Here is an 11,707-nt window from a genome sequence, read left to right on the forward strand (position 1 = left end):
ATTTTGGCATTAATATGCATCACACATCAGTATGCAAACAATGTAAAAACATTTTTTTTACATAATAAAGCTGAATGCAAAAATGGTCTCTTTTTTGCTTTCTTGAGTAAGGCTGATCCAAAATGCAGGTGCTTCAGCCTAAGCTCAGTGCTTTCTGTGGTGGTGGGGCCAGCAGAAAATACGGGGCTTAGGGGTTGGTAATGTTCTCTAGTTGTGCCGTGATTGGCTCGTGAGTGTTGTGCCGTGAGTGTTCTGTCACTCATGGGGACACTAAGTCACCTCAAAAGCTATGGGTAGAACTAAAAAATTCAAGCCCCTTGGGGGCTGCCTTAGATTTACATTAGAAGTGCCAATCCAGGAAGGCTCAAGGTCATTGGCCACAGATACAATGTCAAATCACGTTATAGCTACTGTAGCTTTGATTGGACTGATCATGTCAAGGTCATACTTTCAAAACCTTAGCTAGCAAGCTAGACAAGCAGTCATCATGAATCAAGTCGGCAATCTACTGGCAAATTCTTTTCAATCCTTGTCATATTATAGATAAAATGTATGGGAGGCCCCTGGTGCACAACTGAGCAAGAGGACAAGTACATTAGAGTCTCTAGTTTGAGAAACAGACGCCTCACATGTCCTCAACTGGCGGGGGCAAAAACAAATGGGATGGCACAATCCAAAATGAGTGGGGTACAGCAGAGCACCCAGGTGGAGAGGCTAGCTACCTAGCTGCTCCAAGCTATTGAATAGCTGCAGGTAAACTTCTGTGCTTATACAGTCTAACATAGAGCTCTTACCAAGCGAATCCTTTCTGGAATGAGCTGAGAAAAGGAAGAGGTGGGAGTAGTGCGGTGGAAGCTATTTAAGGGCGTCACCTGCAGCACTACCCGGCACATGGGACTAATCGGAAATTCTTATTAGGAAGGAAAGGAAGGTTATTGATTCGGAAGAGCAGGAGGAGGCGAGCTTGATGGACTCACCCCGTCCCTGTACAAAGGACTGAAGACAGCTTTTTTTTTAACAAAGTGACTTTTTTTTATACATGTTTTCATGTCTTAAAAATGTTTTACTTTTGTTAAATAATTTTTACACATTTTAAGTGGCTTTTACAGATTTGATGTTTTTACAAGGAAAAGTGCCTGCCATCCAGGACCTCTATACCAGGCGGTGTCAGAGGAAGGCCCTAAAAATGGTCAAATACCCCAGCCACCTGTTCTCTCTACTACCGCACAGCAAGCGGTACCGGAGTGCCAAGTCTAGGACAAAAAGGCTTCTCAACAGTTTTTACCCCCAAGCCATAAGACTCCTGGGACTATTTGCATTGTGTGTCTGTCCTCTGTCCCCCCCCCCCCAACCCCTCTTTTACGTTGCTGCTACTCTCTGTTTGTCTTATATGCATAGTCACTTTAACTGTACATTCATATACATACTACCTCAATTGGCCCGACCAACCAGTGCTCCCGCACATTGGCTAACTGGGCTATCGGCATTGTGTTCCACCACCCTCCCACCCCTCTTTTACGCTACTGCTGCTCACTGTTCATCATATATGCACAGTTACTTTAACGATACCTACATGTACATACTACCTCAATAAGCCTGACTAACAGGTGTCTGTATATAGCCTTGCTACTCTTTTTTCAAATGTCTTTCTGCTGTTGTTTTATTTCTTTACTTACTTACTTTTTGGGTACCATTGGTTAGAGCCTGTAAGTAAGCATTTCACTGTAAGGTTTACACCTGTTGTGTTCGGCGCACGTGACAAATAAACTTTGATTTGAGGTGGGATTTATAACTTTTGTGGTTGTGGTAACTAGTGACGACCCTTCACGCATACATAGAGATATTGGAGAAAGGAATCCCATTGGCCAATAAATGGAGGCACGTAACGCCTTACCCAGCAGACGGTCGACCAATCGCGTTCACGTTGTTATGCCGCGTCACACTGTTGCTAAACTAATCGTCACGCCATCCCTTCTCAAAGTCAGGGTATGAGTCGAGAAAACTGTGTATTTGCCTCGAAAGTACGTATGTCTCGATTCCAAAACTATACGATATTACAGATAACTTAATTATCTCACATATTGGAACAAAATGGTAATATTGTACTTGTTGTTGACGAAATGAATGACAATGTGGGTTGACACATCGTATAATGAAAATGTGGTGCAAGTAATGGGCAAATAACAAAAACACTTCGAATGTCAAAATCGCAACGCTTGTAAATCAGCAATACCAATGGTTTTGTAAAAGCGCCACCAAGTTCTCAATATATAAGATGTGTAAATTATATAGTTGAATAAAAAAATAAAAAAAACCGCGGCACGAACTAGATAAACGGGCGGCTTAGTTGAACGTTTGTGTTACCTTGCGCACTCGAGAAGGCTCAACCAATTATTGTTTCAACTCTCATTGTTCTATTTGTGGCTCAACCTATAACCGGACGGGTTCCACGGCGGAAATCATGAATATTCATGTATCGCCCCTCCCCCCTCTACTACAGAAGGACATTTCGCCCACCGTTCATGGCCGTTCATGTGAACAGTACATTAGCTAACTAAAAGAAGAATATTCCGAAACCATGGCACAATCAGGCAAAGTAAGAATGACATCTAAAATCGACGTATGTTTCATGGTTCACGACAGTTGGTCTCACACGGCCACAAGTTAAATGACAACATGGTTGAACTCGCTAGCTAGCTAACGTTAGCAAATGAGCTAACTACTGTAGCTATTGCGGAACTACACTTCTGTGGGCATGGACTGTTTAGCTAGTTATACCTAGGTATTTTATATCACTGTTGTTCACTTGAGACACGTGCTGAACATTGAGTTACAATGGATCTATGTTGAATACTAATTGGGCTGGTTCGATTACACTGAGCGGCGGGACACCCGGTTTAGATAGGCCGAAAGCAAGCAGTAATCTGAGCCGCTTGGTCATTTTGTCAACAAGGCAGCATGGGTACATTGTCCTGAAACATCTCTTTTCCACGAAATACGTTAGAGTTGTCTAGACAGCTTTCGTTGGAAAGGCAGATGAAGCGTTTATCAAAAGCAATCCATTTTGCTTGGGGAAACAATCTCACTAATATCATGTAATGGCGCCTTTTTGTAGGCAATAACTCCACCATGGTTCGTTGGACAAAGCCTATGAGGAAAATGATATTTGGGTAAACGCTGAAAATGAGGTCTGGTAAACACAGGTTTGAGATCTTATACGTTAGGTTCTAGGATATAATCTTCGTCAGCTAACATCATTTTCAGTGAATTTTGAATAATTGATGTAATATTAAAATGCATAAATCACATAAAGGCGTCATAATTCGTAAAGGCCCTGTTAACCGACTGCTATCTCATAGACATTTTTTAAATGAGATTTCCTAAACCTGTGTTAAACTCAGACCTTATTTTCTGCGTTTATTCCATAACCCTATTCTTTCCCCATTAATTTTTCACAAAGGGATGTCTGAACGAACCAGAGGTCATTTATTTCCTCGTTTTAGGAATACAAACTGGCAAGCTCTATTACTACTGCAATCAATTTGAAACCCAGGCAGGATTAATCGAACCCTCCCCCAGTTGTCTGTTTGTGATTGGTTGGTGATGATGATGGGTTAAAGAACACCAGTTGAAATGCTTATCCCAAAGGTTGTTTTATAGGGAACCCCATCAAGAACATCAACTAGACAGAAAGTTGGAGAGATTGGTGACAACAAACAGGATGAAAATAATTCTGGTAAGTGGTTCCCAACTATTTAATGCAACGTATATTGAGAAAGTTACTTGTTTAATGCGTCCTTGATACATCAATGTAACTTTCAGAAGGCCAGACTGATTCTCCAGCATCAACAGAGGTAGCTGCCCCTACTCCACAGGTCATCTTTTCCACAGAACCTGATGCTAATGAGGATGGAGATAAAGTAGCTCCCATTGAAGATGATGTTACAGAGAATGAGGAGGTCAAAGATGTCCCAGGTAAAGAAAATGCTTTGAGGGGAGGCAAAGCGTAGACCATATATTTAGTGTGTATGACATTGTCCCAGCATGTAATTGGAATAGGGATAATGTTCATATGACATTTCTTAAACGCAAAACATTTCCTGTTCCGTTAAATTCAGTAGGTATTTCCTTTGTTAATGAATATTGTTTATGTAGCTTGTGAAGCGGAGCAGATGGACACAACTCCTGCTGCTGAGGAGGAAGCTGTTAAGGTCACCTTTGAGTCCGAAAATGCCATCGACGATGCCAGTGATGTTGAAGAGCAGACCAATGGAAATGACCAGGGTGAGGTCAAAGAACAACAGAGTTGTAATGCATTTTTGCCAGGGGTGTATTCACTCCGAACCAAACGGAAGCAAAAGGGGAGGCACCTACCTTCATTTATCCATTAAAAACTTAACACAACTGGACTAATAATTACCCCCCCCCCCCATGTTTTTCCATCGGGGTATGTATGGAATAGGGTTTAATACATGTGTCTATGTGTGTTTTTCTCTCCAGCTGTTGCAGTCGCCCCAGTGAAGAGGAAAGCAGAGGATGAGACTTCTCCAGCTAAGAAAACAAAGTGCATTAATGGTGGTATGGTTATGAGCAAGAGTTAACATCACTCCTGTTTTGAGTGCTTGATTGATGGTGTCAGTGAGCTAACATGCTCCTTTGTTTATTTTTAGATTTTTGTCTTTTTGTTGGTAACTTGAACACATCCAAGGAAGTGGAGGAAATCAGTGATGCCTTGGCCAACTTTTTTACGTCGCATAGTTTGTTATTTCAAGCTATTCGAGTGGACATAACAAAGTGGGTACCATTTTTATGCACTTAATAAATAAACTCTTCAAATGTTTGTACATTTCCTCGCGAGACAGATTATTCCACTTTCCATGGCAAAGGATTTGTACAAATATATATTGACTTATATATTTTCTGGGATGCATTCTCTAGGAAATTTGCATATGTAGACCTTCACACAGAGGAAGACTTGGCAAAAGCCCTTGAGCTGGATAGGGTGAAGATCCTGGACCAGAAGATAAGGCTAGGCAAGGCTAATGTCAAAGATGTCACAACAGACGAAAAAAAAGGTACTAGTCTCATCTTGAGTGAGTTTTCCATGCCTCTGATATTAGACATTTCTAGAATTGATTGGTTGATTTCCATGTACTGACAGACGTTTCACCCCCCCCCACACAACACAGCTAAAGATGCCAAGACCTTGTACGTCAAAAATATCTCATTCTCGGCAACAAAGGAGGACTTGAAGAAAGTCTTTGACACGGCGGTCGAAATCCGGTTTCCTCGAGGCATTGGCCGACCAAGCAAAGGGTGAGAGTTGGCATCCAAAGTGCCCGTTTGATATCAATGCTTGATTTACAAAGGTACCGTGTGGATCCCAGGATTCAGCTCTTAACACTTGGCGTCTACTTAAATTTTTGACAGAATTGCCTACATAGAGTTCAAAACGGAGGCCATTGCTGAGAAAGTGCTGGAGGAGAAGCAGGGGACTGATGTCCAAGGCCGTGTCATCGTTATTAACTTCTTGGGAGAAAAGTGCAAACAACAAAAAATGATCAATGCTCCAGGTAAGGATAGACAGAAATGAAGTCACTGGGAATTCCATTACTGTGGAAGCACAAGGTACTTGAATAGCTATATGGCTAGTCACGTTGCTCTATAGCATCTTCGAGATGAGACCGATTTTTACAAAGTGTATTAATACACTGGTTAGTTAACATGTCCTCTATTGTTCTGTTCCATAGCTGAGGCCCCACCGAATAACGAGCTATTGGTGACAAACCTGGCTTACACTGCAAAAGAGGATGCCCTAAGGAAAATCTTTCTCAAAGCAGTCAGTGTCAGAATACCACAGAGCAGTGGCAAACCAAGAGGGTAAGGGTGCACATTGATGCTGCACCTGCTTTTTGTTGCGCTCTACTGAACATTTTGAGCGCCATCAAATAGATCATTATAAATATTCTGTTCGGATGAATTTGATATTAATTTCATGTGCAGAATCACATGGACATGGTAATTTGAGACAATTGTGTCAATTTGCCCCCCCCCCTCTTTTTTTTAAAAAGTCATGCCTTCATTCAGTTTGAAAGTGTGGAGGATGCCAAAGAAGCCATGGAATCATCGTTAAACAAAGAGATTTGTGGAAGAGCCATCGGAGTAAAGTTCAGCCAGAAGAGGCCAGAAGGTGACCAAGAGAACTCAGGTGAATATAGCAGAAAATTTGTAGGTGAATAATTCACGTTGTTTGACTGTGCCCATCATTCATACCTATGTGTTGTGTGTTCTCTTGGTAGTTCCTTCCAAGACGTTGATGGTCAGGAATCTTGCCAAGGAGACGAGCGAGGAGACTTTGAAAAGCTCCTTTGAAGGTGCCATTGAAGCTCGAGTCACTAAAGACAAGGAGACTGGTGAATCTAGAGGGTATGTTTCAAAATATGACCCTTTTGAAACCACATTGTTATTACATTCAGACAGTGCTTTGAATACTCCTTCTTCGTACTTCTCAGGTTTGGCTTTGTGGACTTTGAGAGCATAGAGGTCTGCAAGGCTGTTAAGGAGGCTGTGGTGGACCTTCAGATTGACGGGAGCAAGGTGACCCTGATCTATGCCACGCCCCAGGGCGAACGAGGCCCTCGTGGAGAAGGAACGGGCTTCAACAGGAGCTTCAGAGGGAAACCCGGAGGTCGAGGTGGCGGTCGAGGCAGGGGCAGGGGTGGACGAGGAGGTGAGTTTGAATTACATTTTTTGGAAAAGTCATGAGGACATATCAATTGATACTTAAAAACCAATTTGATTTGTCACATGCTTCGTAAACAACAGGTGAAATTCTTTCTAACGAGTCCTTTTCCAACAATACAGAGTTAACCATAAAAAAAGATCAAATAGAAATAGTGACGCGGAATAAATATGCAGTGAATAACAATATCAAGTCAAAATAACATGGCTATATACAGGGAGTACCAGTACAGAGTCCATGTGCAAGGGTATGAGGTAGGTATGAACATATAGGTAGGAGTAAAGTGACTTGGCAACAACATACACCGTAGCAGCAGTGTATATGGGCAGTGTGAAAGTATGTGTGTGGCGTCAGTATGCATGTGTGTGTGTTAGCGTGTCAGTGTAATTATCTGTGAGTGAGAGTCCAGTGTGTGCTCGTTGTCTGTAAAAAAAAAAAAAAATTTAAAAAGGGTTAACGCAGGTAGTCCAGATGGCCATTTTGATTAGCTATTTATCTGTCTTGTGGCTTGGGGGTAGAAACTGTTCAGGGTCCTGTTGGTTCCAGACTTGGTGCACTGGTAACGCTTGCCATGCGCTAACAGAGAACAGTCTATGGCTTTGGTGACTGGAGCCTTTGACAATATTTTTGGGCCTTCCTCTGAAACCGCCTGGTATAGAGGTCCTGGGTGCCAGGGAGCTCGGCCTCAGTAAATGTACTAGGCCGTACCTTCCACCCTCGGTAGTGCCTTGCAGTCGTGTTTCTTGCAGTTGCCGTATTAATCAGTGATGCAGCCAGTCAACATGCTCTCAATGGTTCAGCTGTATAACGTTTTGATGATCTGCGTGCCTGTGCCAAATCTGTCATGCCCTCTTCACAAGTGTGTGTGTGTGTGTGTGTGTGTGTGTGTGTGTGTGTGTGTGTGTGTGTGTGTGTACTTCACACTTTTTAATGTGGTTCTAGTGCCTGAAATGTCTTTTTACTTGAGTTATATCTACCAACAATTCTACCAGCTTTGGAAGATGGTGTCATTTGTTGTTGTTTTTCAGGCAGAGGTGGTGGCGGCGGTGGAAGGAGGACTTAAAACAGCAAATATCTTCTTTTTTTTTTTTTACAATGGACTGCTGCAGCTGAGCTCTAATTCAACATCTGAATTAACTGACAAGCTTGTAATGGGCATCTATCCCTAATAATTTCAATAAAACAAATGCATTTTTTCGTAGTTTTAAATGATTTATGTGAAAAGATTCTACCACGTTCATACTTAACAATGTCATGTCTTACACACTTACTGTATGTGTGACATTGTTTGAGTTTGTCTGTTTTCCATTAGTTTACCTTTTAACTGTTAATTTCTTGATTATGCAAATACTATATTGAAGACTGAGTAATTAAAGGGTTCCCAAAATTAATGTGGATTTTCAGATTTTTCTTTTTGAAAATCTTTATTTTGTGAGATTTTAGAGGGATCTTGCGTCTTTTTGCTACAGAAATGTCCAACAATATATGTTCCTACATTATGCTGAGCACTTGTTGGCTGCTGTTCCTTCACGCTGCAGTCTAACTCATCCCAAACCATCTCAATTGGTTTGAGGTCGGTTGATTGTGGAGGCCAGGTCATCTGATGCAGCACTCCATCACTCTCCTTGGTAAAATAGCCCTTACACAGCCTAGAGGTGTGTTGGGTCATTGTCCTGATGAAAGACAAATGATAGTCGCACTAAGCACAAACCAGATGGGATGGTGTATCGCTGCAGAATGCTGTGGTAGCCATGCTGGTTAAGTGCCTTGAATTATAAATACATCGCAGACAGTGTCACCAGCAAAACGCCATCACACCACCATGCTTCACGGTGGGAACCACAAATGCAGAGATCATCCGTTCACCTAATCTGCGTTCAAAGACACGGCGAAGCAAAAACCTAAAATTGGGAGTCAACATACCAAAGGACAGATTTCCACCTGTCTAATGTCCATTGCTCGTGTTTCTTTGCCTAAAGCAAGTCTCATCTTCTTATTGGTGTCCTTTAATAGTGTTTTTTTGCAGTAATTTGACCATGAAGGGCTGATTCATCCAGTCTCAACTGAACAGTTGATGTTGAGATGTGTCTGTTACTTGAACTCTGCAGCATTTATTTGGGCTGCGTTCTGAGGTGCAGTTAACTCCAATGAACTTATCCTCTGCAACAAAGGTAGCTCTGGATCTTCCTTTCCTGTGGCGGTCTTCATGAGAGCCAGTTTCATCATAGCGCTTGATGGTTTTTGTGACTGCACTTCTTGAAATGTTCTGCATTGACTGACCTTCATGTCTTAAAGTAATGATGGACTGTCATTTCTCTTTGCTTATTTGAGCTCTTGCCATAATATGGACTTGGTCTTCTACCAAATAGGGCCATCTTCTGTATACTAGTCCTACCTTTTCACAACACAACTGATTGGCTAAAACTCATTAAGAAGGAAAGACATTCTGTAAATTAACTTTTAACGAGGCACACCTGTTAATTGAAATTCTTTCCAGGTTACTACCTCATGAAGCTGGTTGATAGAATGCCAAGAGTGTGCAAAGTTGTCATCAAGGCAAAGGGTGGCTACTTTGAAGAATCTCACATCTAAAATATATTCTGGATCATTTAACACTTTTTTTTGGTTAATACATGATTCCATATGTGTTATTTCCTAGTTTTAATGTCTTCACTATTATTCTACAATGTAGAGAGAGGAAAAAGAAAAACCTGTTCAAACGTTTGACTGGTACTGTAATTATGTGGGTATGATACAGAGGAGTAAATTCCAGACCAGAAGATGCGACTTGGGCAAAGTGGGATATACTCACTATTTCCCATCTTATGCTTCATTAGAAATCGAATGTTGCGGGTAATTGATCCTCCACATGTCATCAAATGATCTAGACTACTTGGTCTCATTGGTGGACCAAATTGGCCTTATACCAGTTACTACATATAATGAACAAATGACAGTGTCAGATTGAACAAATTAGTTAAGAGTTTTGAGGGAAGGGGGATACCTAGTCAGTTGCAGAAGCGAATGCAAACAACTAAAATGTGCCTTAGGCATTTAACCCAACCCTTCTGAATCAGAGAGGTGCCGGGGGCTGCCTTAATCAACGTCCACATCATCGGCGCCCAGGGTGCAGTTGTTGGGGGTTAACTGCCTTGTTCAAGGGCAGATTTCCCCCCCTTGCCTGTTTAGGGATTGGAACCAGAGACTTCTCTGTGACTGGCCCAAGGCTTTTAAATCGGTAGTCTACCATTTTGTCAATGTTTTACTCAGAAAACAATACTTTACAAATATGTCAATGTCCAACCTGAGTGTAATATGGTCGTTTACATAAGGAGACTTACTTTTGGAATACACCTGTCCTGTCGCCATGCATTGTCCTGGTATCAATCGATTTTAAGTCATTAGAATACCGTCATCTCTTGGATAGGCATAGGGTAGTGTAAAGCAATGGAAAATAGATTTCTGAATTAATTGGAACATGTCCCCCCCCCCCCCCCCCCCAAGAAAACAGAATTATTCCATGCAGAAAATGTAACACATTGTGATGTATGACGCACACCCAGTCTTGGAGGTCTTGCTACTTTGCACTCAAAACAGTTTGAACTTCCACAGAGGGTTAGACAGCGATAGCAAAGAGTAAGAAAAGGGGATGAATTACGCTAAATGTGTCCTTTAATGGCCTCACGTCCTTAATGGTTTGCGAATGAACCAGTTTCGGATGGTCAGTACCCTCAGAGATCTGTATATAATGACGAGATGCTCATGTCTCCACCATAACAATGGGAGTTGTTGTCCCAAAGGTGTGAAGGCATCGACCAGCTAAAAACAAGCCCATAGAAACACATTGGGCTTGTTATGGACAGAGTGAAAACTCTGGCTTCGCTGAACACTTTCCAGGTCACTGAAGTTGTAGAATACGTTTGAGAGCGTGCGGTGAAATTCTGAAAACTTATTTTAACCCACAATAATATTAGTGATTTCTGACTGCAAGAGGCCAGAGGCTTTCTGGTAAAGTCAGTATTTTACGTGTTTATAAGCAAATATATTGAACATATAACTTTTGAATTGCCAATAAGTTGAAGGTGAGTGGGGGCAGGATATTACTGTAATGAAGTAACAATAGTATAATAATAGTATTATAATTCTGTAAACTCAGTATTTACAATGTGTGTACTTTCAAAGAAATACTTGATTAAAGGGGTTGTGAAATGGAATATTTTTATTTGTCACATTTTTTTCAAACATTCATCAAACAAACTTGGCCTCTTGCAGAGTGACAGGTGTACAATAGGTGAAAAATAGCATTTCATCAAGGTTCAACAAAAGTGATTGTTAATATTCTCTCATATGCTGTAGTGTAGTAGACCACCATTACTGATACTACCATTACGGACACAGTTGTGTCAAGTTGTCTGGATGCCCTTTGGGTGGAGGACAATTCTTAATACACACAGGAAATTGTTGAGCGTGAATAACCTTGCAGCAGCGCAGTTCTTGACACAAAATGGTGCGCCTGGCACTTACTACCATAACCCGTTCTAAAGGCACTTACATCTTTTGTCTTGCCCATTCACCCCGTGAATGGTACACATACATAATCCATGTCTCAATTGTCTCAAGGTTTAAAAATCCCCCTTTAACCTCTTCTGGACAGAATGAAACATTTACTTGTTGCAACATCTTTATTGACACAGACAGGGTTGAAGAGCACACAGCCTTTCTTAATGCTGATAAGGAGGTCTCAACAAAACAACACAGACCAACAACACAGATAAGCCAAGTGTCAGTCAATTAATATTGTTATTTGTATAGCACGTTAAACCAATGATTTTGTCAGAAAGGGATTGACATCATTTCGAGACGATTCTGACGCAAGCAAAGGTAAAAATGTCAAGGTACACTACATGACCAAAAGTATGTGGACACCTGCTCGTCAAACATCTCATTCCAAAATCACGGGCATTA

At 41.5% G+C, this 11,707-nt stretch overlaps 1 protein-coding gene across 3 annotated transcripts; it reads left to right on the forward strand.

The window, feature by feature from the left end:
* Positions 1-2,445: 2,445 nt before the first annotated feature.
* On the forward strand, positions 2,446-8,133 carry LOC124009622 (nucleolin-like). Of its 3 annotated transcripts, none has more exons than XM_046321609.1 (14): positions 2,446-2,596; positions 3,661-3,736; positions 3,823-3,975; positions 4,156-4,284; positions 4,501-4,578; positions 4,671-4,794; positions 4,939-5,075; positions 5,190-5,316; positions 5,431-5,573; positions 5,751-5,880; positions 6,072-6,208; positions 6,300-6,426; positions 6,513-6,730; positions 7,771-8,133. In XM_046321609.1, the coding sequence occupies exons 1-14, from the start codon at positions 2,579-2,581 to the stop codon at positions 7,803-7,805; spliced, it is 1,632 nt and encodes a 543-aa protein (XP_046177565.1). In that variant the 5' UTR covers positions 2,446-2,578; the 3' UTR covers positions 7,806-8,133. The 3 variants fall into 3 exon arrangements, with proteins under 3 accessions (XP_046177565.1, XP_046177567.1, XP_046177566.1); XM_046321611.1 differs by having other exon boundaries at positions 4,501-4,575; XM_046321610.1 differs by having other exon boundaries at positions 3,826-3,975.
* Positions 8,134-11,707: the final 3,574 nt, after the last annotated feature.

Source organism: Oncorhynchus gorbuscha, linkage group LG22 (genome assembly GCF_021184085.1).
Source record: "Oncorhynchus gorbuscha isolate QuinsamMale2020 ecotype Even-year linkage group LG22, OgorEven_v1.0, whole genome shotgun sequence".
Classification (NCBI taxonomy): domain Eukaryota; kingdom Metazoa; phylum Chordata; class Actinopteri; order Salmoniformes; family Salmonidae; genus Oncorhynchus; species Oncorhynchus gorbuscha.